The sequence below is a fragment of the Pogoniulus pusillus genome, chromosome 7 (genome assembly GCF_015220805.1).
Source record: "Pogoniulus pusillus isolate bPogPus1 chromosome 7, bPogPus1.pri, whole genome shotgun sequence".
Taxonomy (NCBI): domain Eukaryota; kingdom Metazoa; phylum Chordata; class Aves; order Piciformes; family Lybiidae; genus Pogoniulus; species Pogoniulus pusillus.
In genome coordinates, this window is record NC_087270.1 from 7,568,458 (window position 1) to 7,593,713 (window position 25,256).

The 25,256-nt window shown below is 40.0% G+C and overlaps 1 protein-coding gene across 4 annotated transcripts in view; it reads left to right on the forward strand.

The window, feature by feature from the left end:
- Positions 1-12,878: 12,878 nt before the first annotated feature.
- Positions 12,879-25,256, forward strand: part of BMP5 (bone morphogenetic protein 5) — a 64,488-nt gene continuing 52,110 nt past the window's right edge. For 3 of the 4 annotated variants that reach the window (XM_064146765.1, XM_064146767.1, XM_064146768.1), the window contains exon 1: positions 13,083-13,566. In XM_064146765.1, coding sequence (XP_064002835.1) covers positions 13,083-13,566 — 484 coding nt within the window. Of the gene's footprint in view, positions 12,929-13,082; positions 13,567-25,256 lie in introns of those variants that run through there. The other variant, XM_064146766.1, reaches the window with a different exon arrangement.

Below are 25,256 nucleotides of genomic sequence, written 5' to 3' on the forward strand. Positions count from 1 at the left end.
CACGACCCTCGGCACCAACCCGGCGCACGGACCCGCTGTCCCGGGCTCCCGCCTGCTCTGGCTTTTATTCCAGCCACATACAACAAAACCAGCTTGTCTGGAAGGAGCAAATACGGCTCGGTGGCCAGGAACTGACATTCTCCGTAGCGTTTCAGGAGGGATGCAGGACGAGAGCCGCGGTGACTCCAGAGTCAGAGCAGCACGGCGAAGATGTAAGTGTTTCAGTGCCGCTGGAGTCTGTAGTGTATGCCTGTGGCATTAGGAGAGGGTCACCAAATAACTCGTTTCCTTATGGAAAGCCTGCGTGGTACAGATTAAGAATCATGTAATTGCCTGGTTGGAAAAGATGGTTAGATCATTTAGTCCAAGCATAACCTAACATCTCCCTTTACACAGCTGCTAGACCATATCCCTAAGCTCCTCATCCAAACATCTTTTAAATACCTCCAGGGATGAGTGATTCCACCACTTCCCTGGACAGCCTGTTCCAGTTCCTGATGAGTCTTTGCAGTGAAAAGCACAAAGTCCACCACTTCCCTGGACAGCCTGTTCCAGTTCCTGATGAGTCTTTGCAGTGAAAAGCACAAAGTCCTACTGCATAATCTAGGGGCAGATAACACAGATGCTAGAGAGAGAGAACTAAACTATAAACCTTCTCTGGTCAGAGATGAGAGGAACAAAAATACCTATTTAAAATGAAGTCACTGAATGACAGCTAATAATGACCTATAAAAGGCATGCAATCTTCCAGTCAACAACACAAAATGCATTTGAAAGATTTACCAAAGAAAGACTACTAGAGGCAAGAGCCTCTTTTACAAGAGGGCCCTGGCAAGAGAGGCGGCATAACAGTCAATTATTACAAACAAAACCCAGGTTTCTTAATTAAAATACAAAATCCTGGCTCTGCTGTGTAACCTGTAATAAGTTATGTCTTGAGAAGACTGTAATTACGCTGGCGCCTGTTAGCTTTGTCACCATTTCCATTATAAACCCCATTTTTAAGCAATTTCTAATGCAACTATAAGGAAAAAAAAACAAGGCAATCATTTTAGATTGAAACTTGGCAGAGACAGGCTGAAAAAGTGTTGTTTCCTATTTCTTTTAATACAAATAATCTGTTTGGTCATCTTTTATGCTTTTTTGGAGAGCACTAAACAAGCCAGAAGTTTTTATGGTTTCGAAGCTTTCTGGCCATCCTGTAGTATAAACATACTTTTGTTTTTTCATCTGCATCAAGAGGATCTTTCATTGCTTGGAAGCAGCAGATTTTTGTTCTTCAATGGCCTGTAAATACAGGAAAACAAACTTCAGGATTCTTTACAGAAATAGTGAAGAGTGATTAACTTTGAGTTGCGACAAAGAAGCAAGAACAACTAGAAATTAGTTAACCTTGGGCCTCAGAATAAATCACTGCAAAATGCTTCTGCCGTGAGACTGACCTCAGCTTTCCATGCACTTTCCCTGCCAGTTGAAGATGTGGCCAGAGCACATTCTGGGGCAGCAGAATCTCAAAGGTGGTTCACAAAGTCGAGGCCTAATCTTTCCCTGCAGCCCATTGCCTCTTCCTGTTCTAGCAATGCTCACAGAAGCATATGGGAAAATCCTGCCTGAACGTCAGAGAGTATTTTCATTGATTTCTCCCAGTGCACATTTTATCACCAAAGGATGATAAAGAGGAGAAAATGAGCACAGAAAACACTGGGCAGCTGCTCTGAGGAACTACTGTGAGAAGGAACCCCCTGTGTGCTTATAGAAGAAAACTATACCTGTTGAACACTGTTGATATAACAACCGAGTAAACTAAAGAAATTTCCCTCTGTGTCATCCTGAGCCAGCAGTGTGCCCAGGTGGCCAAGAGAGCCAGTGGCATCCTGGCCTGCATCAGGAATGGTGTGGTCAGCAGGAGCAGGGAGGTCATTCTGCCCCTGTACTCTGCACTGGTTAGACCACACCTTGAGTACTGTGTTCAGTTCTGGGCCCCCCAGTTTAGGAAGGACACTGAGATGCTTGAGTGTGTCCAGAGAAGGGCGAGGAGGCTGGTGAGAGGCCTTGATCACAGCCCTACGAGGAGAGGCTGAGGGAGCTGGGATTGGTTAGCCTGGAGAAGAGGAGGCTCAGGGGTGACCTTATTGCTGTCTACAACTACCTGAGGGGTGGTTGTGGCCAGGAGGAGGTTGCTCTCTTCTCTCAGGTGGCCAGCACCAGAACGAGAGGACACAGCCTCAGGCTGCGCCAGGGGAGATTTAGGCTTGAGGTGAGGAGAAAGTTCTTCACTGAGAGAGTCATTGGACACTGGAATGGGCTGCCCAGGGAGGTGGTGGAGTCGCTGTCCCTGGGGCACTTCAAGGCAAGGTTGGACGTGGCACTTGGTGCCATGGTCTAGCCTTGAGCTCTGTGGTAAAGGGTTGGACTTGATGATCTGTGAGGTCTCTTCCAACCCTGATGATACTATGATACTATGATATTACTATGATCCTAATCTAAGCTATCAATGAATAAAATCCAGTTTATTTTTATGATTCAGTGTTCACCTTCTAGAGAACCAGTTGCAATTTTTGATGAGTTGCTCACTTTCTAGAGAGCCAGTTGCATTTTTTGATGAATTGCTCACTTTCTAGAGAGCCAGTTGCATTTTTTGATGAGTTGCTCACCTTCTAGAGAGCCAGTTGCATTTTTTGATGAGTTGCTCACCTTCTAGAGAGCCAGTTGCATTTTTTGATGAGTTGCTCACTTTCTAGAGAGCCAGTTGCATTTTTTGATGAGTTGCTCACTTTCTAGAGAGCCAGTTGCATTTTTTGATGAGTTGCTCACTTTCTAGAGAGCCAGTTGCAATTTTTAATGAGTTGCTCACCTTCTGGAGAGCCAGTTGCATTTTTTGATGAGTTGCTCACCTTCTAGAGAGCCAGTTGCATTTTTTGATGAGTTGCTCACCTTCTGGAGAGCCAGTTGCATTTTTTGATGAGTTGCTCACCTTCTAGAGAGCCAGTTGCATTTTTTGATGAGTAGCACTGAACAACAAATAATAAAACCTATTGTGACTCCACTTTCCAAAGGAGAAGCCTGTTCTGCAGTCCCAGTCTGTGTTTCTAGCTGTCTTAGAATTTACACTGTGTAACTAGAATTCCTCCAGGAAATACCATTTGTTCCAAATTAAGGTCTGAAGGCTAAGGAAGGATCACTGAATGTAGTAAAGCTAAAGAAACAAAAGCAAAGGACTGCTCGTGTGTCTCTACCACATTTAGATTACACTGCAGTTTCAGATTCAAAGGTTGCAATGTAAATCATGCTTTTCTTGCTTAAGCCTGGATCACAGGGGACATGGATTACTCTATTTAACATCATGCAGATCATGTTTTCAGGCCTCTGGCTGCATAAAGGTGAGTTTAGCAGCTAAAGTGATCTTTCAGCTTCAATGCACAGGTTTTAGTGCAAGTGAAGCATAAACCTTCTCCCATATTTCAGCTTTTCTCAACCATGCAACAAAGCTCTGAGGGAAATAAATGGGTTTTCTAGGCCAACAGTATAAACTGGCATTTTTGCATTTTAACTTTGCTCTGCCAGCTAAACAAATTCTGGCCTGGGCAGACTGTAGTGAATTTTGGCAACAATCACTCATTGTTGATTAAATTGATTTCATCAGCTGTGACCAATTGCAATCATTTTGCAAGAGAAAGGCATTGCATACTAGAAGGGAGTGTGGTCTCATGAAAGAAATTAGTGAAACCAATGTTTTATCTTAAAGATGTTTCCTGGCTTGTGTTATGGCCATTGCCACCACACTGCTACTGCATGTTGGCTAATTGAATAAACGCAGCCCTGCAGAGTTTAAATGGTGCCTGTGATGCGTTAGCACACTTGACTGTTTGGGTGCAGCTTGGCTGCTACCATCTTCAGAATGCTTTTGTTAGTAATTTACTCCAAACACAAAGGATACTATCCTTTCTGGTTTAACTAGGATGGAAACAGTGCCAGCAGAAGACCACTTGCTAATGTTCTGTTATTCTATTACTGGACATTTCACAAAACCCTGCTATCATACTGCTGATTCTTACCTGACTCTGATGTTGTCTGTTCTCCTTAAAATGCCCTTGTGGTGAAAACCTGTCAGCATTTTGTAGCTGTGTTGTTGCCAGTTCCTTAGCTGGGTCTGGCCTGCCTCCCTGATGGATCCTCACACCTGGAAAATGGCAGTAAATCCATGCAGAAAGATCAAGCAGCACACGCCAAGATTTTGGGGAGTGATTCATGGTAGTGTTCACTTAACTGAAAGTACTAGAGCAGCAGCTCCTCTTACTATCTGAGAGGCCAGCTGATGTCTTACAAAAGGGGAAACTTAACAAAGGGATTAATTTCAAAAGAAGAAAGTAACATCTGTCTGTAGATATGTGGCCAGGGAAAGAAGAAATGTGAAAACAGAGATGGTAAGGGAAATGGGTTTGAAGTTTAAAAACCTGGAAAGAGGCAGCATATCCAAGTGGTAAACTAAGTGTAAAAAGATGTATTGGGAGAAGTATAAGAAAGAGAGGGAGAATGTGTATAAAAGAAAACACAGGGAAAAGATAATCCCCCCCCCCCCAACCTCACCTAACAGCTCTGAGAGACTGCTGCATCATCTAGTTGCCAGTAGAGGTGCTAAAGCCATGGCTATAGAATTTAGTAGCAAAATGTATTTAGGTAGCTAATTACATGACATGACCAGTACTGCAGTGTAGCTACCTAGAAAGCATCTCTTTAGGAATGAAGTTTTATATGCAACTGTAGTTCAGTACAAAACAAAACACACCAGAAAGAGGCAGAAGTTTCCTGAAAAAGCTCTGGGACCAGCCCAGGAATGTCACAAAATACTTATGGCTGTGCTGCAGAGAACAAGACCTGCAGGTACCAGTCTGCAGCTGGGGCACAATAAAACCCTTCTGCAAGCTGAGCCAAGAGTAATCTTCTTTAAGAGTGCTGTGCTTTGCTAATTACAAATGCTGCTGTTGTCCAAGTATTTTGTACTTGTCTAAGTTCAGTTCCTTTTTCACTTTTTGTTTGTTTATTTTTTTCCCTATTCCCCCTCTTTTTCCCCCCCTTTCTCTTTTTAAACTAATTAGAGTCTTATTGTAAACTCAAGAGGATTCCTGGAAGCGTTTTGGGTTTATAAGTGATGCAGATTATAGCACTCTGATGTTGAATCATCTCTTTAGTTATATTTTTTTTGCCATTCATATATTCTGAAGAATATATGTAGAGCAAGTTATTCCTTCCCTCCCCCTTCCCCAGCCCTTGAACACAATGAGTTAAAAAACCCATAAATCTTCAGATTACAAAATTATTTTTCTCCCTTTTCTTAATGTTAAAGACGAGAGTATTTTTAATGCTACAGACTGCTCTGTGCTGATAGCTTTACAACATTTTGCTTGTACTATGAATAGATCAAACTTCACAGCTGATTATACTTAAAGCTGGAGGTCTTTCTGTAAATTTTAAGCAAAGTGTTCTGTTAAAAGCCCTCTATAAAATGCTCGGTGACTTACCTCCTAGGCTGATTTCTGATTTTGGTTGAGCTTTTGAAATCCTGGATGAAAAACTCATTTGCTACAGGAAACTGGTTGGTAACTGAATAAATAGCTCTATAATCTAAGTATCGAACACTTCCACAGGGCAAGTATTATTTTGCAATGCATTCCTCTGTGTGCAGTATAAAACAGAAGTACTTTCTCCATATAATCCTTAACAATCCACAGTGTTACGTGTAAAGCACCTAGGTGTCAGGTAAAAGCTCAAGCAGCGCTACAGGCTGGGGACAGAGTGGCTGAAAGCAGCCAGGAGGAAAGGGACCTGGGGGTAATGGTAGAGAGTAGGCTGAAGATGAGCCAGCAGTGTGCCCAGGTGGCCAAGAGAGCCAATGGCATCCTGGCCTGCATCAGGAGCAGTGTGGCCAGTAGGATGAGGGAGGTTATTCTGCCCCTGTACTCAGCACTGGTCAGGTCACACCTTGAGTGCTGTGTCCAGTTCTGGGCCCCTCAACTCAAGAGAGATGTTGAGGTGCTGGAAGGTGTCCAGAGAAGGGTGACAAAGCTGGTGAGGGGCCTGGAACACAAACCATATGAAGTGAGGCTGAGGGAGCTGGGGGTGTTTAGCCTGGAGAAGAGGAGGCTCAGGGGAGACCTCACTGCTGTCTGCAACTCCCTGAAGGGAGGTTGTAGCCAGGTGGGGGTTGGTCTCTTCTGCCAGACAACCAGCAATAGAACAAGGGGACACAGTCTCAAGCTGTGCTGGGGGAAGTCTAGGCTGGATGTTAGGAGGAAGTTGTTGTCAGAGAGAGTGATTGGCATTGGAATGGGCTGCCCAGGGAGGTGGTGGAGGCACCGTCCCTGGAGGTGTTGAAGCAAAGCCTGGCTGAGGCACTTAGTGCCATGGTCTAGTTGACTGGCTAGGGCTGGGTGCTAGGTTGGACTGGATGATGTTGAAGGTCTCTTCGAATCTGGTTGATTCTGTTTTTCTATCCAAGAATTGCCCTGTGGTTGAGGAGCACAGCTGGCTTTGTGGTTCAGGACAGCTACCTTTCCATCCGGATCTGAAGTTAAAGAAATAACTCTGAATAAATTCTTAATTCAAGAAATAACAGTGCTCCTGCTAGCTGAAATGATTTCTGTCTATCAACTGGCAAGTGCTGTGAGATTATTCCTAACAAAAAGGATTTATACCAATGTGCAAGATTTACAGATATCCTCATGCTCAATTTTTGTCTCGGTTGTCAAATTTTGCAACTAATTCCATCATTTTTAACACAGTGTGAAAAATGCCTTAGGAGACATGTCTGCCACTGATACTGAAACACATGTTGGTGCCTCTTTTTTATCATTGCAGGGCAAGAGTACAACTGTCACTACAACATCCAACTTGATGGAATTAAATATAAAGGAGAGAGGTGTGATATGTGTTTTGTTCACTGACTGTTTGGGACATAAGGACGCCTACAGACCTATGTTCAAAGGCTTGAATGTACATCACATGCAGTCCATACCACTCTGAATCTGACCAGAACACAGGTAGGGTACCGTGTATCTAACTGGTCTTTATGTAGTGGTTCTGTCCTGGAAAAGTCTGAGTGACTTGATGAGCTAGCTTGAAGCAAGCTAGAATGTTTTGGTGAGAAGAACTAGATTACAGGCTGTAAAAGGAAAACAGTGGTGATGTCTACTTCACTCATAGGCTTGCTGAGATGTATAAAAATATAAGTCAAAACATAGATAGCACACTTGGCATCACTCTCGCTGGGGCTGCTGGCTGAGGTACATCTCTCTAACCTCACCCTCCACTTTGGACTAAGCCACTTTGCTTCCTAACCCCCTGGCTGAACCTCCATTCTTCCTTGGGACTAGGGTAAGGTTGAGAGGGGTAGGGGGAAGGTGCAGGGGCAGTCGAGAGCCCCTCCTGGGGACTCAGGTTTCTGGGAGGGATGTTGTGTTTCTGTATTCCCTTTTCCCTTGTCTATTTCTATCTATAACTGTAGATACTGTAAATATCTGCTTGTCTATTGTGCCAGCTGTAAATAATAAGCTTCATTCATATTTCCAGAGCTGGCTGAGTCCAGTCTGGGTGATTTCTAAAAGTGTGGGGGGGCAGGGAACACCCAAACCATCACATCTTTTCTTTTTGCTGGGGGAATCTATAGTTTTAACCTCTGATGACTCTCCTGCTTTCATGAAAGCCTTTTCACAAAAGTCTTTCTCCATGTCTCTTTTGCACAAGAAGCCTCACAGAGAGACAGCAGTGACAGTCACATGCATAGTATGGGTGCGTCTATTTACTCTAGGATATTGATCTGATCTGAGTGCCAAATTTAGCTGGTCACTAAGAGAGGAAAAGCGAGCAGAATCATTCAGGGTGCCTGTGTAGGTTTCAGATTTGGACTGCAAATATCTGGGAGAAGGACTGCATTTTGTTAGAGATAACTGCTGTGGGAAATCACCCTCAGTTGTTGATACTGAGAACCCAGAGGAGTTCTGCATTCAGTAGCCATCCACTTATTTTCCATATTTTTGAGTAGTGGGCATTTCCCATAAAAATAGTGACACTGAATGATTGCAGTGACCTGCTGGGCAGTTCTAATTTCTTTTGCACTGGTGCAGAGTTATGGTGCATGAGATTGGCAAGATCTGGATTCGTGATTTCATTGCTTCCCTTATGATATTTGTTCTACATTGTTTAGGGTAGTGTGAATGTAAAGAGCTCTGAATTCACTCATTGTGTGCATACATGCCACACTGTTTTAAGAACTCCATGCAACTATCTCGTGCTGCTAAGTGCCTGTATAGTGTTATGCTGCTTTCCTGCCTCTGAAACCCTGCTCTCCAGGTGCTCTACTGGTAATATGCTCCTCTATCAGACATCTATTCCCTAATGGGAGTTCCCTTCTGGAGTAATTTGAATTTTCCTTTTGTTTTTAAAGGACAGGATAAAGGCTGATCAGGTGATTTGTCATGTTCCTTATGAGCATCCAGGGAAAAAAAGAAGGTCTATCAGTATGTAGGTTTTGTATTTCAGAATGTCCATTTTAGACATGTGGTAATACTGTGAAGTCTGGAGCATCTTGGTCAAACCCTTGGTTTTGATTTTAAGGCCATTTCTTTCGAGTTTCAATATTATGCAAACAGCTCAGAATACCTTTTTGGTTTAAAACTTTAAGTCTGAGGTGACTTTGAAGCTGAGTCCTAATCTAAACTATGTCTAGATAATCTGTGCCAATTTATTTTTGTGTGTCTTATCACAGAAAGTATCTTGACATGCTGAAATGGCATGTGGTCTCTTTTCTTTAGAAGTAAATCAATTCATATTGGAAATCCAAAATGGGACCTCTCAGATATTAGAGACCTTTTTAATGTCTTTAGCAAAGGCTTTCAATTTTAGAGCTGCCTATCATGTGTGATATAGTCGTGTTAACAGCAGTTGTTTGTGGAGCACAAGTTTATTACAAAAGGATATTGTGTTTCTATTAATAAAAGCAAGTTTTAGTTTTGGTTTTGTCTTCTAGTCAAAGGCAATTGTTGCCTCGGTGCAGAGGAGGTTAGTGTAAAATAAATCCTGTGTATTTAGGTTACATGTTTGATGATGGCTCCATCTGAAAATAACAGGAGTGGGTTTTGTCAAACATATGATTACTAATTTGTGTGTTTTCTTAGTTTCTGTCTGGGAAAATGTTTACTACATAAGAGCATCCTGAAACTTGAGGGCATTTTTTGCCTTTTAAACAGGAAAAGATTAACTGAATGTGGAACACCAGGCACTCTAGTGGGATAATATAGGAAGTTTCTATTGCTGGACATACTGATGGGCTGAGGACTTAAATCCTCTGAGCAATCAATCCACTGGCTTTTATGAATGCTTAGGGAAAAAAGGGAAATACATTGCTGGAAAAGAGAACTAAACCTCCTTGCAAAATACATGATGGCCAAATTTAAAAGAAAGACATATGTACAGTAAAGTCTCATGTATCACTGCAACTGTCTGAGCAGGACAAGTGAAAGCAAAACAAACCCAGGAAATAATACTTTTACTGTAACAAATGGATTTTGAGGGAAAGTCTTAACGAGGAGAGAAAAACGTGTCCTGGTTCTAACTGCTTTTCTGCTTGAAAAGAGCCAAATTTAGCTGAATAGCTTAATAATTAGTTTTAGTGCTAATTTTGCAGACCTAGCGTGCGACAAATCCTTCCTCGGGAGAAGCATTGTCTGTTACATGTGCTGACCTAAGAGAGAGAATCAGCTGCATTTTAATGCTAGTTGGACAAGACTGTTAATACAGACTAGGACTCAAAAGCACAATGAGAAAAACTCGTTTGTCTTTAATATACTAGATAAATTGTTCCTATTAATATACTAAGGAGGTGGTGGAGTCACTGTCCCTGGAGGTGTTCAAGAAAAGACTGGGTGAGGCATTTAGTGCCATGGTCTAGATGACTGGCTAGGGCTGGGTGCTAGGTTGGCCTGGATGATCTTGGAGGTCTCTTCCAACCTGCTTGATTCTATGATTCTATGAGTCTGATAATATCCTATTAATATACTAATTAATATACTTATTAATATAAACAACTGTATGTGTTCCTATTAATATACTATACAATATACTAGTGTTCCTAGTTAATATTCTAGATAAATTGTTCCTATTAATATACTAATTAATATACTTATTAATATAAACGACTATATGTTCCTATTAATATGCTATACAATATACTATTGTTCCTAGTTAATATACTAGACAAAATGTTCCTATTAATATACTTATTAATATAAATGAGTATATGTTCCTATTAATATGCTATACAATATACTATTGTTCCTAGTTAATATACTAGACAAAATGTTCCTATTAATATACTTATTAATATAAATGAGTATATGTTCCTATTAATATGCTATACAATATACTATTGTTCCTAGTTAATATACTAGACAAAATGTTCCTATTAATATACTTATTAATATAAACGACTATATGTTCCTATTAATATGCTATACAATATACTGTTGTTCCTAGTTAATATACTAGACAAAATGTTCCTATTAATATAGTTATTAATATAAACGACTATATGTTCCTATTAATATGCTATACAATATACTATTGTTCCTAGTTAATACACTAAATTGTTCCTATTAATATACTTATTAATATAAATGACTATATGTCCTATTAAGATACTATACAATATACTACTGTTCCTAGTTAATGTACTAGATAAATTGTTCCTATTAATATACTAATTAATATAAACGACTATATGTTCCTGTTAATACACTATACAATATCCTAGTGTTCCTAGTTAATATACTAGATAAATTCTTCCCATGAATATACTTATTAATATAAACGACTATATGTCCTATTAATATATAATATGCAATATACTATTGTTCCTAGTTAATATACTAGATAAATAGTTCTATCAATATACTAATTAATATACTTATTAATATAAACTACTATATGTTCCTATTAATATGCTATACCATATACTATTGTTCCTAGTTAATGTACTAGATAAATTGTTCCTGCTAATATACTTATTAATATAAACTACTATATGTCCTCTTAATATACTATACAATATACTATTGTTCCTAGTTAATGTACTAGATAAATAGTTCCTATTAATACACTTATTAATATAAACTACTATATGTCCTATTAATATACTATACAATATACTACTGTTCCTAGTTAATACACTAGTTAAATTGTTCCTGGCTTCAGATGTGACTATGTTTTCTGTTATGCTCTCAAATTTTCTTAACAACTGCATGATTTGCTGAGTAGGTGCTACTCATGGAAGGGAAAACTCAACAGCATGCATTTTATGTACCTGTTTTTTTTTTTCCTCTCATCATATATTAACCTTTCCTGTCCTCTTTTTCTTTTGTTGTCAGAGGAGACCAAATGCAAGCTATAGGAGTGAGGAAAAGGACCACTGATAATCTGAGCTATATGAAGTTTTACATTGTGATTTTTGCTTTAGAGAGAGAGGAAGACACTAGCTGCTGGCTGTCAAAAAATTGCAAGCTGAACCTTAACTTCGTGGGCAGCAGATTGCACATATATTTAGTACTTCTTATTTCTTCAGTTAAGCTGTTTCTTTCTCCACTTTATAGTGGGCTGTGGGATTAAATCTTAGCTTTTGATATCTGCTGGGAAATGTAGCACAGCAATTTATGAGCCATAATATAATTTGAATAAGTTATCATTGCAAATGACAATCTTTGTAAGTTGTACAGCCATAAGTACACTGTTGTCTGTGTGCAACTGGAAGAATCTTGCTGGCTGAATAAGTTTGTTTTCATTCAGGTTGTACTCCTGGCATTTTTTAAAGAGAAGAACGAATCAAGCCTCACAGACAAAGTTTCCTACATGGTTTATTAAAGCCATCACCTTTGTTTGCTAAACTTACCTAAACTATAAGCGTTCTTGAATTAATGAGATGCTATTTGAGTCTGTTGAGAGAGTTTCCTAATAACAGTTTTAAACCCATAAACTCCTAAGGAGACTCACAAGAGCTTCCATGTTACACCATCCCTTTAGCCATCTAGCTAGCTATCTTTCAAGAAAAATGTTGAAGTTAAAATTGATTCTGCAAGCTCTCAGGAAAAAAAAGAAAACCAACAAACAAAACCAGATGGTAGCCAAACTTGGGTATATTACTGTAAGTTGAGGTGAGGGGGGGAAGGTTTAAAGCTCAGTCTGGCAAGAGAAGGGTTAAAGACTTTTTTGCTATACCCGTTTCAAATTACAATGAGAAGCCTCTTCTTTCCCAGCAGGGTTGTGCTTACATTAGTCTTTAGATCTCTCTTGAAGAGAGCTGTTATATTTGTGCCTGCTAGAGCTGGAAATAACAGTTCAGAAGCTGCAAAGGGTTGAATGGATTTACAGAAGGTTTTTTCTTGCAAGTAAATTCATGGCAACACATTAATTTACACGCTTTAGAATTACTTTACACTCCAGCGATTCAAAAGATGTTAAAGTTATCACCAGGCTGCTGGACAAATATGTGTTACATCACCAAGGTACAGATCAAGAGAAATCCGTGACTCAGGATTTTATCTTGGGAAGAGCACAAGGTGTACGAAGAAATCAGAATAACAAGGGAAGATAACTCTGGGAACTACAATGTGTCAGAAGAACAGCTCTTGCTAATACAGCTCCCCACCAAAGACCTGGTTATCTAAGGTTGATATAGGAATGCCTAGGTCAGCTGACAAAATCATTCTCTTCTGCTCCATAAATGCAGAAAAAACGATAACAGCAGTGGAACACTGGAAGTCTGAATTTCAGCTTTCTTAGAAATAACTGCAGCCTGACACATTCTGTATCATTTAACCGGGGTGGGGGGGAGAGAAATCGGCAAAGATGTTACATTTAGAGGTGACCTTGACATGAAGAATAGGTAAATTTTGTTTTTTTTTCAGCCACTGGGAAAGCAGACCTCATAGGAACTCAGAACAAGTAGGAGAAAAAAAAAGATATTTTTTTCCCTCCTTTTTTTTTTTTTCTTCTTTCCTTCCCCCCCCCTCCCCCCCGAGTTCTTTTTCTTTTCAAAGATGAACCTAACCGCGCTCAAAGCTTTCGTGGGCTTGCTCTGGAATTGCTGGGCTCTGGTGGGTCACGCACAGGGAGGTTTAGGAGACAATCATGTCCATTCGAGTTTTATTTACAGGAGGCTGCGGAACCATGAGAGAAGGGAGATTCAGAGAGAGATTCTCTCTATCCTGGGTTTACCTCACAGACCCAGACCATTTTCACCAGGAAAGCAGGCTTCTTCTGCACCCCTCTTCATGCTGGACCTGTATAATGCCATGACAAATGAAGAGGATACTGAGGAGCTGGAGTATTCACTGAAGGGCTCAATGGCAGGGGAGAGCAGAGGGATACGGAAAGGATACCCTGCCTCTCCAAACGGATATTCGCGGAAAGTACAATTATCTCGCATGACCCCCCTGACCACACAGAGTCCTCCCTTAGCCAGCCTGCATGACACCAACTTTCTGAATGATGCTGACATGGTCATGAGCTTTGTCAATTTAGGTACGTGGAAAAATTTTTTGTTTCTACTTTCTCTGACAAACTGTTAGCCTGATCCTGCAAGGGGCACACTCCTTAGCTGGCTCGTAACCTGTTCTAAAACAGCAGGATCAGGCCCAGGCTGCTGTGCTACTGGTAAAGGAAAAGTTGTACTGGTGGTAAAGTAGCTGCTTAGTAGGTGGCCGTGGAAAAAAGATTTTTCTCACTGTTTATATAAAGTCAGTTTCTATAACTCCCCTCTGCTGGCTTCTGTTTTCTTTCTTTCATTGATGTAATGAAAATTCTAGCCTTAGGCCAGCTCACTCTTTTTTTCCTTTCCCCCTAAATCTCAGAAAATCAAACGCGCCTATTGCTCGCTTATTTCCCTCACTGCTTTGCTTACAGCTCAAACGGGAACAAACCCCAACTGTTAATATTTTTAAAGCCTTGAATGTCAAAGAAAGGGAAAGTCAAGCCATTTGAAAAAAAACAACAATTTCTTAAGGTTATTTGAGTAGAGTTTTTTTTTTTCCTGTTAGTAACAGTTTTATTATCTTTTCAGCTGGATGGCTGAAGTTTAAATAATCTGTCGTTGCTTCTTTGTTATTTCTCTTTAATAACCACAGACTGTTTTATTTTACTGCCATGGTGCTCAGTTTGCAAGGGCTTTTTCTTTTCTGTATAAGAAATAAATACACTAGCAAATAGACTATTAAACAGCAGAAACTTGCAGGCAAAGGATGCTTTTGAAAACTATTATCAGTTCAGATACAGAAACTATATTAGCTTCTGAGGATAGTAATGCTTACCAGTTACATTCTGGCTAAAAAATGTAGTAGAAGGCAACTTTAGTAGAAGGCAACTTAAGTGTCATTAAGAAAGCTGTAAATAATTCATTAAATGTATTTACTGTTTTTAGAAGTATTCCAAATACTTCAGGACTCATAAAGCTAGCTAAAAAAACAAAAATCCTTCTTATTTGATCTGAAGAGTGAGAGATTTAACTGAAAGCACAAAGTTCCTCCACAATCTGGTACAAAATCTGATGAACTGCCCTTTTTTTTGGGGGGGGAAATACTTTCTGAGGAAACCTTTTAAACAACAGCACATGTTCTGAAATGCCCTCAGATTGTCAGGCATTTTCTGTGCCTTTTATGCCTACTTTAATACTCGCTGCAGGATTAAAACTGCTTCCAAAAAAGGGTTCTGAATTACCTTCAGATCGTCACACATATTCTGTACCTTGTATGTCTACTTTAATACTCACTGCAGGATTAAAACTGCTTCCAAAAAAAGGGTTCTGAAATACCTTCAGATCATCACACATATTCTATACCTTTTAAGTTTACCTTAATACTCGCTGCAGGATTAAAACTGCTTCCAAAAAGCCACCCCAGAGTTTAGTCATAATAGTAAAATGACTTTTCATCAGTTATTTAGCAGATAAAAAGGTATTCAATTCTGAGTTCTTTTTCCCAAAGAGTAACATATGTCCACAACTTTAAATCCATTTCTTGTTGCCCTTGCTCCTAAAATAGCAGATTAAACCAAAACAAACAACCAAAAAAATCCAAAAAGCCCACAACCCAAAATGTCTCTTCTTTGACAATGTGTTCCTCATCCTAAGAAATAGTTATATGCTATCAGTGTGTTACTTGAAAGTTATTGTTGTATGCCTTGCTGTGCCCAGAGTATCTGGAAGTCAGCTGGATGTAAAATGGCAATGTTAGAAAGGAAAAAAGGAAACAACTCTGATCTAAGTATTAGCCAAGGCCCTAATCCTGCAACTATTTTCCTCACATGTCCTGAAAAGTACCTCCACCAAATAAGTTCAGAGACCATATTATCAGTAGCCCTAAGGACAATTTACAACAAGACCTAGCCTTTGATTTCACAAAACCTCTTTGATTTCAAGAGGACTTCTTGAAGTACATGAGTAGAGGTCTTTGAAAGCTCGGTGTCAAATATATCCTAGTCTGATCCTGCTGCTCTTCCCCAGGAAAAAAAACCTCTTTGGAAGAACACAGATTTCCATTGAGTGCCTTGCCTTGACTGGGCAAGACTTTTTCCTAGTGGGCAAATCTTTTTCCTAGTGGTTTTCTCCTTTTATTGGAAAGCCAGAGCTACCTTAAAGAAATGTAGAGACACTAAAAAGCTTATATTAGGTTTCTAAACTGTGAAAGCTGGGGATGAGATGCTTGATTTTTCTAGTTGTTAGGATTACTAAGGACTATTCACTTGTTAAAACATACTACGTAAATACCAGGTTTTATGTCTCAGCTCTAAGTGAATCTAAGTCTTAATTCACTTCAATGCCCCTCCACGCACCTTGGATGCTGTGGTTTAATCACACATTCCACTGTGTATCATGCATAAGAAATATTGATGGCCAGTGTAGATTAGCCTCAACGTTTTTATTAAGAAATTCTGTGTTTCAGTATAATTAACATAAGAATGAAATAAATCATGAAGATAGGTAACCATTTAATATGATTTACGCAGTATAAAATCGTGACAGATGAGGCCAAGTTCTTTTAATGCACAATGGGGAAAAAAATATGCAGTGATAAGTAAATGCTAACACTGTACCTTAAAATCAATAAATGCTGATACAGCACAGTAATAACTCAGCTCATTTTAGATTTGAAGCCTCAGTCAAATTTCATCAAATTAAGCTGTGCTGTAAATAGCGTTCACCGTATTCATACTTGCACGCCATCAGTTACACAAGGTATAATTATGAAGCTTTATTAATCATTGTGATATTATAAATTGAAACTTTTGAATGTAGTTGTAGCCCTCCATAGTCATTTAAGACACATATATTAAAATGAAAAAATACATAGCTGAGCTATTGGATGGGAATTATGAAGCATAAGATTGAAAAGGCTGAATAAGGTTAAAAGATAAAGTATGAAAATTGAGAAGGAGCAGCAATTTTGTACTGCAGAGTAAAAATGGAAACCAATGTGCTAATTTTGCTGAAACTCAGCCTGTCAGAGTTGCAAATGCCTCACTTTCAAAATCAAATTTACAAAACATTTATCAAGGGAACTGCAATTACAATTCTGCCAAGCAAGCAGGGAGAAAAACAGGACTGCATTTAATCCCGAAGTAAAAAAATCCTACACACCTGCTCTTTACACTGGAATTTATACCAGAATTTCCATCTCTTTCCTTCTTGAAAGATATGACAAGACTGAGACTATGCCTTGTCCTGTGTTTTGTATGACTGTGTGTGTTGGCAGCTCTCCATAAATACTGATGAGTGTAACAGAAGAGTTAACAGGGATTGGTCCAGCAGTCAAAGAATAAATCCTTCACTAAATTCAGTGGAGTTTTCAGAGATCTGATTATATCACCTTCAAGTTCAGAACTTTGTCTTCCTTGTTGGGTGTTGTTTCTTCTTGTTGTTTTTTCTTTTTTTGTTTTGTTTTGTGGGTTTTGTTTTCCTGTTCATTGTACTCTTGCAAAGCCATGGCTGTTTGCAATTCTGGCATCTTCTTTTTGGCCAGCGTCCCAAAATGACATATATATCAGCTACCTTGTTCCTCAGAGAACAGACAGATAATATTTGCCTAGTCTTACTTGCTTTTCTGTTCACTCAAAATTTAGTTAGGGCAGGACTTTTTAAAGACAAATGTTACTGTTGCCACTCTTCACCTCTCACCGAAAGAGGGGCACTTGAGTCAAAAATAAGTACATAACTCAGGCTTGGAGAAAAAGCAGTGCTTTTATAAACTGCATTTAAAAAATTCAAGGACTGAATTTTCCATTAGCATCAAAGTGATCATTAAATCCACTGTACTTAAGTGTTCCTTCTCATGCAATTCAAATGGTCTGTGTTTCATTTGTTTACAATCTCTGTAATTTTTGCTCCTGAGAGTTTGCTGTATTTGCCAAGCGGTTTTCTTTCCCCACATTTTCCTATGAACTGATAGGAACTTTCTGCAAGATAGGGCGTAGAGGCAAGTTGTGTGGTTTTCTGTTAGGTTTCCTTTCTCATAAAATGAGTTTCACAACTCAAATGTGAAGATCAGTATAAAATTTGTCACCCTGATTTAAAGAAGGATGCAATATTGTGGAGAACTTTAAAGCAACTGATACACCCAGAAGGACAACTTTTACTCTTCCCACGCAATGTGAGTCCGGAGTCTTAATTCCAACGCTCCTCAACTCGCATGTGCTGTGATCAGTGCTTAAATCAGACACAGAAAGCAAAGGACATTTAACTTTTTTGAGTCACAGAGCCTTGTTCACATTTTCCCAGTTTCTTTACCTCACATGTGTACACTGCATTGAGATTATGTTCTTTAAAACCTGAATCACTGTGCAAACACAAAAGCTCACAAGATTTACAGCTCATTGTATTCATTAGCTAATGCTAACATGGCAGAAAAGAGCTTTCATACAGCTACTTTGAGAAACCTACTACAGTGCATCAATCCACACAAAGCACAAATGTATTTTCATTGCACACAAGATAAAAAAGGATTCTTGACTGCAATTGGACCTTGAGTATATATAGTAGCTAGTTTCTTAAATTAGACTAATTCAGTTTCTACAACCTTCTACTCACAGTTAACATATCATCAGCAAGGGATATGGAGTGCTAAGCTATAAAGTGCCAGGAGCTGTGGAAGGGGAGCTGGTTTTGAGGGATACACACAAAAAGGCCTCAGGATCATTAACTTTTCTCCTCAAGGCTTAGGAATGAGCACACTTTCTTTCTTTTCCAGTGGATTTCAGATGTTGTTGTCTTAATTTTAATCTTACGTGAGTTTCCTTGGCTCGGTAGAGCTTTAGTCCGTAAAACGCAGGCGTCCAACGAAAATATTGACACAGCCTTAACCGAAGTGATGGAAATTATCTCCCCTTTGGACAGAGGGATGCTATTACAAAGATAAAACTTGATAAATAACAAACAGACCCCGTGCCTTTATTTGTAGAGTTAGATCAATACTGAGAGGAAAAAAAAAAAAGAGAGAAAATGTTTGCGAAGTTATTTTGAATGGCAACACGAAGTCAAAAGAGTCAAAATGGCAACACAAAGTCAAAAGTGCCAAAAGAGAAACAAGTATTTAAGATTAGAATAGATTAAGCATGTCTTATTTAATCTTCACCCAAAGCAGACCCCACTAGCATCTCAAAATCCTGAGTTGCTTGATTATTTTAGTCTCGATCAAATTTAAGTTACCCAATCAGTGAGCCAAACTGATTTTTTTTTTTGTGCCCTCTGTATGCAATGAATATTAGAAATATCTGTGCATTATTCAATAGTTTTCTGTGGTCAAATTAAATCTTGAGACAGGGTTTTTACAATGCAAATTTATTTTAAGGAGAAAAGGACTTGAAGCATAGGATGACATTCCCTAAAAACCCTCGCCCAATCCTTACAATTTATTAGGAAGTCTTAACAAATTATCTGCGATGACAGAGCAGGTTGTTAGGATTTGCTTTTTGTTTTGGGCAAGACATATTCTCCATACTCCTTTCTGGAATCAGACCACATTTGTTGTTTCATATTGAAATATTTAATGTTTCCTTTGAAATCTCTCATATTACACAAACCTTGCAAACTATATAGCTCTACCTCAAAATAGGTTTGTGTGTGTGATCCATAAATACCATCTAAGAAAATAATGTTTTTATAGCTGTCAATTATTTCTTTTTTTGGCCAAAGTTAACACTTTAAATCCAAGTAAATTATTGTATCTCCCCAGCCAAAAAAATGTCAAGCTCTCCATTAACTGGCGTATAAAACTGTCTGACTTGCCTTGCCGACAGATTTGAAAGCAATTGCAGATAACTGAAGAGAAACTGATTTAGCAGATGGTTAGATGTGCATGGTGAAAAGCTCTCTCTATATATACATATGGATGGATATGTAAAAATATATATTCTTATTAATATTTTTCCCACTGGGGAGAATGGCTGACCAAGTTCCGCTTCTTCTTTAGAAAGTGCTCCTGTCTAGACTAAACACAGACTTTGGGTGGGGTTGTGGGGATTGTATGTATTGTACAGTACATATTTTCCCAGGAAAACACAATCTGAGTGACTCTGGCTAGGCATGAAAGAGAAAGAGGGAGGCTGGTGGAGACCGCCTTTGTGCAGAGGATATTACAGGAGGAATCTGCCTGCCGTTCAGTAGATGGAGAGCATCTTGGGTTTCTTCATAATACCCAGGCTATTTGCTTAAATAACAGGACAACTCTGGCACATATGTGACCTCCCACACTTATTGCTTCTGAATGTGAAAATGAATGTTAAATTATGCAAGGAATTTTACCATGGCTACCTACCTCCTTACTGCCTGAGTTATGAAGGTCATTATGACATAGGCTGTTTAGCCGCGGCAGTTCCTTTCAGCTTGCTTTCAGAGGCCCCCAAACTAATAGAGTTTTGTATAACATTGATTGATTACAATCTGATCATTCTAGGTGTCATCTGGTGTTTCCACATAGCTGAGAATGAACAGTTTATGAAGTGCCAATTGCAGCCTCCAGCAAAAGAAAGACTCCCCAGGGCTTCAGGAGAGCTCTGGCTGCTACCAGACTTTGTAATTATTTCCCACACTTTCCCCCATCCTCTTCCACTTGTCCTTTCCCTTGTCTCTAACCTCCAGTGTCTAGGCAGGGTCACCAAACTTTAATTTTATGTCAGTGGCATTTGGCTACAGGAGGGATTAAAGGCTGAGAAGTAGTGAGACTAGGCAACAGCACAGGAGAGGGAAAGGGAAGGAATGAGAACAGGCATGAGAGAAATATGGTAAAATACAGACCAAGCCTTACAGGGAGGGCAGCCTTTTTCTTCTCAATAGGCAATGGCCAAAGTGCAGGACTAGACACAGACCTGCTACACATGGGAAAGGAAATGATCACAACAGAGAAACAGCCGCTGCAGGAACTAGCGTTGCTGGGTTGCTTAGTCTCATTCCTCTGTGCCTTACATGAAGTGTGAAGTAGCACTGAGAGCATTTCTCATGCCAGCAGAGCTACAAAAGCAGAGGGAAGGTCATTGTAGTAGGGAGAAGAAGGTGTATGCAGGCAGAGAAAGGGCAAAGAACATCATAGGTATAGATAATGAGAATATGAATATGGGGGTGTTTAGCCTGGAGAAGAGGAGGCTCAGGGGGGACCTCATTGCTGTCTACAACTACCTGAAGGGAGGTTGTAGCCAGGCGGGGGTTGGTCTCTTCTCCCAGGTAACCAACAATAGAACAAGAGGACACAGTCTCAAGTTGTGCTGGGGGAAGTGTAGGCTGGATGTTAGGAGGAAGTTGTTGTCAGAGAGAGTGATTGGCATTGGAATGGGCTGCCCAGGGAGGTGTTGGAGTCACCGTCCCTGGAGGTGTTCAAGCAAAGCCTGGCTGAGGCAATTAGTGCCATGATCTAGTTGACTGGCTAGGGCTGGGTGCTAGGTTGGACAGGCTTGGAGGTCTCTTCCAACCTGCTTGATTCTATGATTCTATGAAAATGAGTTCAGGTATGGGTTTATTCTAGTAGGTCCTGCAGATGAAGGGAGATGTTTTCTCCTCAGTCCCTCCTGGCAGAGTGACTACCTCAACTTCCCCAGGCACCTGGCTCTCTGGGCAAAAGATTTTTTCTTTGCAAAATAAAATGCAGCTCCCCCCACCCTTCACTGTGTGTGTGCAGGGAGTACACAGACTGGCTACTAACACTTGCAGCCATAAATAATGTAAAAACTAGCTTTTAAAAACCACAGGTTAAAGGACGAGGGCTGCCATGACGCACACAGAGTGGCTGAGATCAGAGAAGCAGCTAAAAGGGGTTGGGAGAAACAATGAATCCGCTTGTTCTGAGTCATATTTATGAGTGCTGCATTGCACCTAAAGTTCATATTTTATTGACTGGGCCATGGGGTTTCCCTATTTGCTCATCTCTTAAAATAACACCCCTGTTTAAAATTTCCTATAAACCACAGCAATGCTATAGCAGGCAGAATATGTCAACCCTGACAACTACATTATTCAAGCCTATGCGTGGGGCACACCAAGCAGGAGCTGGTTTGTGTTTTGTATGGAACTCTGAATTTGTTTCTGTACAAAACAATGACAGTAAAACAAGTAGGAAAGAGGAGATTTTACAGCTCAATTCTCCGCTCAGAAGCTTCCCACTACTGTTGAGAGATGCTCCAAAAGGTGGATCTAAGCATTTAGTTTCCAACTCTTTTTGAGCAAACACTCCAGTGAAATAGATTGAGAACTGTGTTTTATCTACTACTACTGTACAACTCAATGGCTTTTGTCATACCTTACCAGAATGTTTACTTTTTTTTTCCCCCACTGTAATTCAGGGCCAACTGAGAACAATTATTAATGAGTCAGAGCCTGTAAAACTAATCAGGACAGCTGATGCTGGTGTGTAGAGGACACAGCCTCAAGCTGCGCCAGGGGAAATTTAGGCTCGAGGTGAGGAGAAAGTTGTTCCCTGAGAGAGTCATTGGACACTGGAATGGGCTGCCCGGGGAGGTGGTGGAGTCGCCGTCCCTGGGGCTGTTCAAGGCAGGATTGGACGTGGCACTTGGTGCCATGGTCTAGCCTTGAACTGTGTGGTAAAGGGTTGGACTTGATGATCTGTGAGGTCTCTTCCAGCCTTGGTGATACTGTGATACTGTGATATCCATAGCTGACAACCAGTTGCTTTGCAGAAGCAAAATTCTACCTGAATCTCTTTTTGGAGGTGAATCAGGAGGAGGTAGGAATATGAATAGTTGAAATTTCTGTTAGGTTTATCTTTGACATTACAATATTACCCATTTGGACCCCAGGAGAACCTAAGGATCTTTTTGCAGCCTCAGTGATTCTCTGATTCTATCCCTTTGTAGACCGTGTGTGCTAAATACAATTATTGTTGATGTAATTCTCATGTATTTGACTGTAGTCAGATTAATGAAGCTAGATTCATCTTATCTGGAAAAGCTGTACCCATAATCATATGTGCTAGTTTGAAGCAGGCTAGAATGTTTTGGTGAGAAGAACTAGATTACAGGCTGTGAAAGGAAAACAATGATGATGTCTACTTCACTCACAGGCTTGCTGAGATGTATGGGAACAAGAAATAAAAACATTAGATAATCACTCTCACTGGGGCCGCTGGCTGAGCTGCATCTCTCTAACCTCACCCTCCATTTTGGACTAATTCATTTTGCTTCCTAACCTCCTGGCCAAACCTCCATTCTTCCTTGGGATTGGGGTAAGGTTGAGAGGGGTAGGGGGAAGGTGAAGGGGTGGTTGAGAGCCCATCCTGGGGACTCAGGTTTCTGGGAGGGCTGTTGTGTTTCTGTATTCCCTTTTCCCTTGTCTATTCCTGTCTATAACTGTATATACTGTAAATATCTGCTTGTGTATTGTGCTAAGCTGTAAATAATAAGCTTCATTCATATTTCCAGAGCTGGCTGAGCCTAGTCTGGGTGATTTCCAAAGTGGGGGGGGGGCAGGGAACACCCAAACCATCACATCATAGAATCACCCAGATTGGAAGAGACCTCCAAGCTCATGCAGAGTAACTGTAAATTGATAACAATTTCTTTAGGCCTATCTATTTAAAACATCCTTTATTTTTTCTTTAAAGTGAGAGGGAAATATGGGTGGGGCATTCATCTATAACATACTTGAAAGATACTGTGTTTGACTTGCACCATATGGCTGGCATCAGTTTTGGAGGTAGAAGTGTTATATTCTGTCCTGGCAGGTTTGTGAGGCTGATTTTGGAGCAGTGGGTGGATGGCACCTGATGGCAGTTAGTGCATGGAGCCATAGGATCCTAATGGTATGATTTGCAAATATGTCAGATGAGAAATTAAAAGTATGGGCAAGGAGTAGCATGGCTGATGAAGCCATGGGAGCAAAAGCGAGCCCAGCATACAACCCCACAACAGCTATAGTCTTTGAGATGATTTATGATGTCTGAGATCCAGCAGGAAGATAGCTTTGGGGAGGTTGTTCCTAAGGTTAGCTTAGCTGGAGCATCTGTCAATAACTACAAATCGTAACGTGCTAGTGAGCCTGAAGGTTAAGCTGCTACTCCTGACCAGATTGTCTTGCTGCCCCATATGTTAAAGGTGTGCCAATATTTTGCAGTGAGTCAATCCCACCCCCCAGACCAGCCTAAATATGAAAGCTGGAGATTAAAATGTCTGAGCAGCCAGACAGGAAGAAAACTGAAGAGTTTGGCCTTACAGAATATTGGAATAGCTTTCCTCTTGTGAAGCTTCTTTTGCTTCTGTCTTTGTGCTCTGTAAACTAACTCACTTCTGAGAGCCTTGCAACACCTCTCGCTTCCTCATGGTGATCTCAATCGTTACTTTAGAAAGGGCTAAAAAAAGGTGAGCAACAACTATATTTACTGTTCATAAACCAGACCCTTTTACAAAAGCATGGGAAAGAAGAAGAAACCCTGGAATCAGAGCACCAAAGCTGAGATGTGGAGTCCAGTGCAACGGAGGGGTGGCGTGTGGGCTTGTTTGACTCTTGTTCTCAGAGCATGGATCTGTGCTTCTCTGAGGCATGGCTGCATGCATGTCAGCCTGTGTGTATGGCTTTGTGTATCTAGCATAGGAAACATGTAAATCTTTAGTTTTAGTCACTGGGATTTTTTCCCTCTTAAATCACAATATTCTTTCCCATCAATACTATGTGGCTTTAGCAGCCCTGACCTTTCAAGCTGCCTGTTTGGGCCAGTGTTTATCAGATGACCGTTTGACCTCCTTGTTAATTGTACTTAATTACATCCTGTTGTAACATTTTGAAATCAGGAGGAGAGTTTATGGATCTGCTCCAAAAAGCTGAAGACTTAAACAGCAGCAGAATTCAGTGGCATGAGAAGCTGAGTAATCTCTAGCTAGGACAGCAAGAGCTGTGCCTTGTCCAGTTCATTGCAAAATCGGTTCTTTAAACCATTCATTTTTCTTTTAGGATCTTTGGTACTTCTGAGAATAAAATCAAACCATTTTGTTTGTGAGAAGGACTTCTCCTCTCTGATTTCATTATGGAGCTTTCTCCAGAGAGATCAAGGAAGGAGTGAGAGACTCATCCACAGTACTGCAGAGGCTAAAGTTCACATATGATGATATGAAAGAGACAAGACTCTCTTGCCACAAATTATATCTATTGTTTTCCAAAAGCTCAGAGGTCCCTGTGCTCCTCTAGAATTGCATTTCCCATGAGATTTTTGAGACTTGTGTAATCTTTCTTATGAGATTTTTATGTGTTTTGATGAATTATGGACGTATCTTAGGCATTATTAATGAGCAGCAATTATCCCCTGTAGTTACCAAGGGAAAAAAAAAAGGGGGGGAGGGGGAAGAGGAATTAAAAAGAAAAAGGGAAAAAATCAACATCCAGAAACAGATGCAGGTTTTGAAGACTCAGAAAGCAACTTCAAACAGTTTTTATTTTATAGTGCTTGTATATAGCTGACAGCTTTTGAAACACATGGGTTTAAGCATATTGCTTTTCTTCTCACTAAGGATGATATATATATATATATATATATATATATATATATATATACACACACACACACACATAGACATGTCTTCTACTGCTGTTGTTCTGTAGCTCACTTTCCATAAACTTGATTCATAAGATTATAGTAAGCTTAATTTCCTAGGATAAATGGAAACAAAAGGGAATGATAAACACCACATTGAAAATCACCCAGGACTTTAAGGATCTCCAGGCTAAAGAA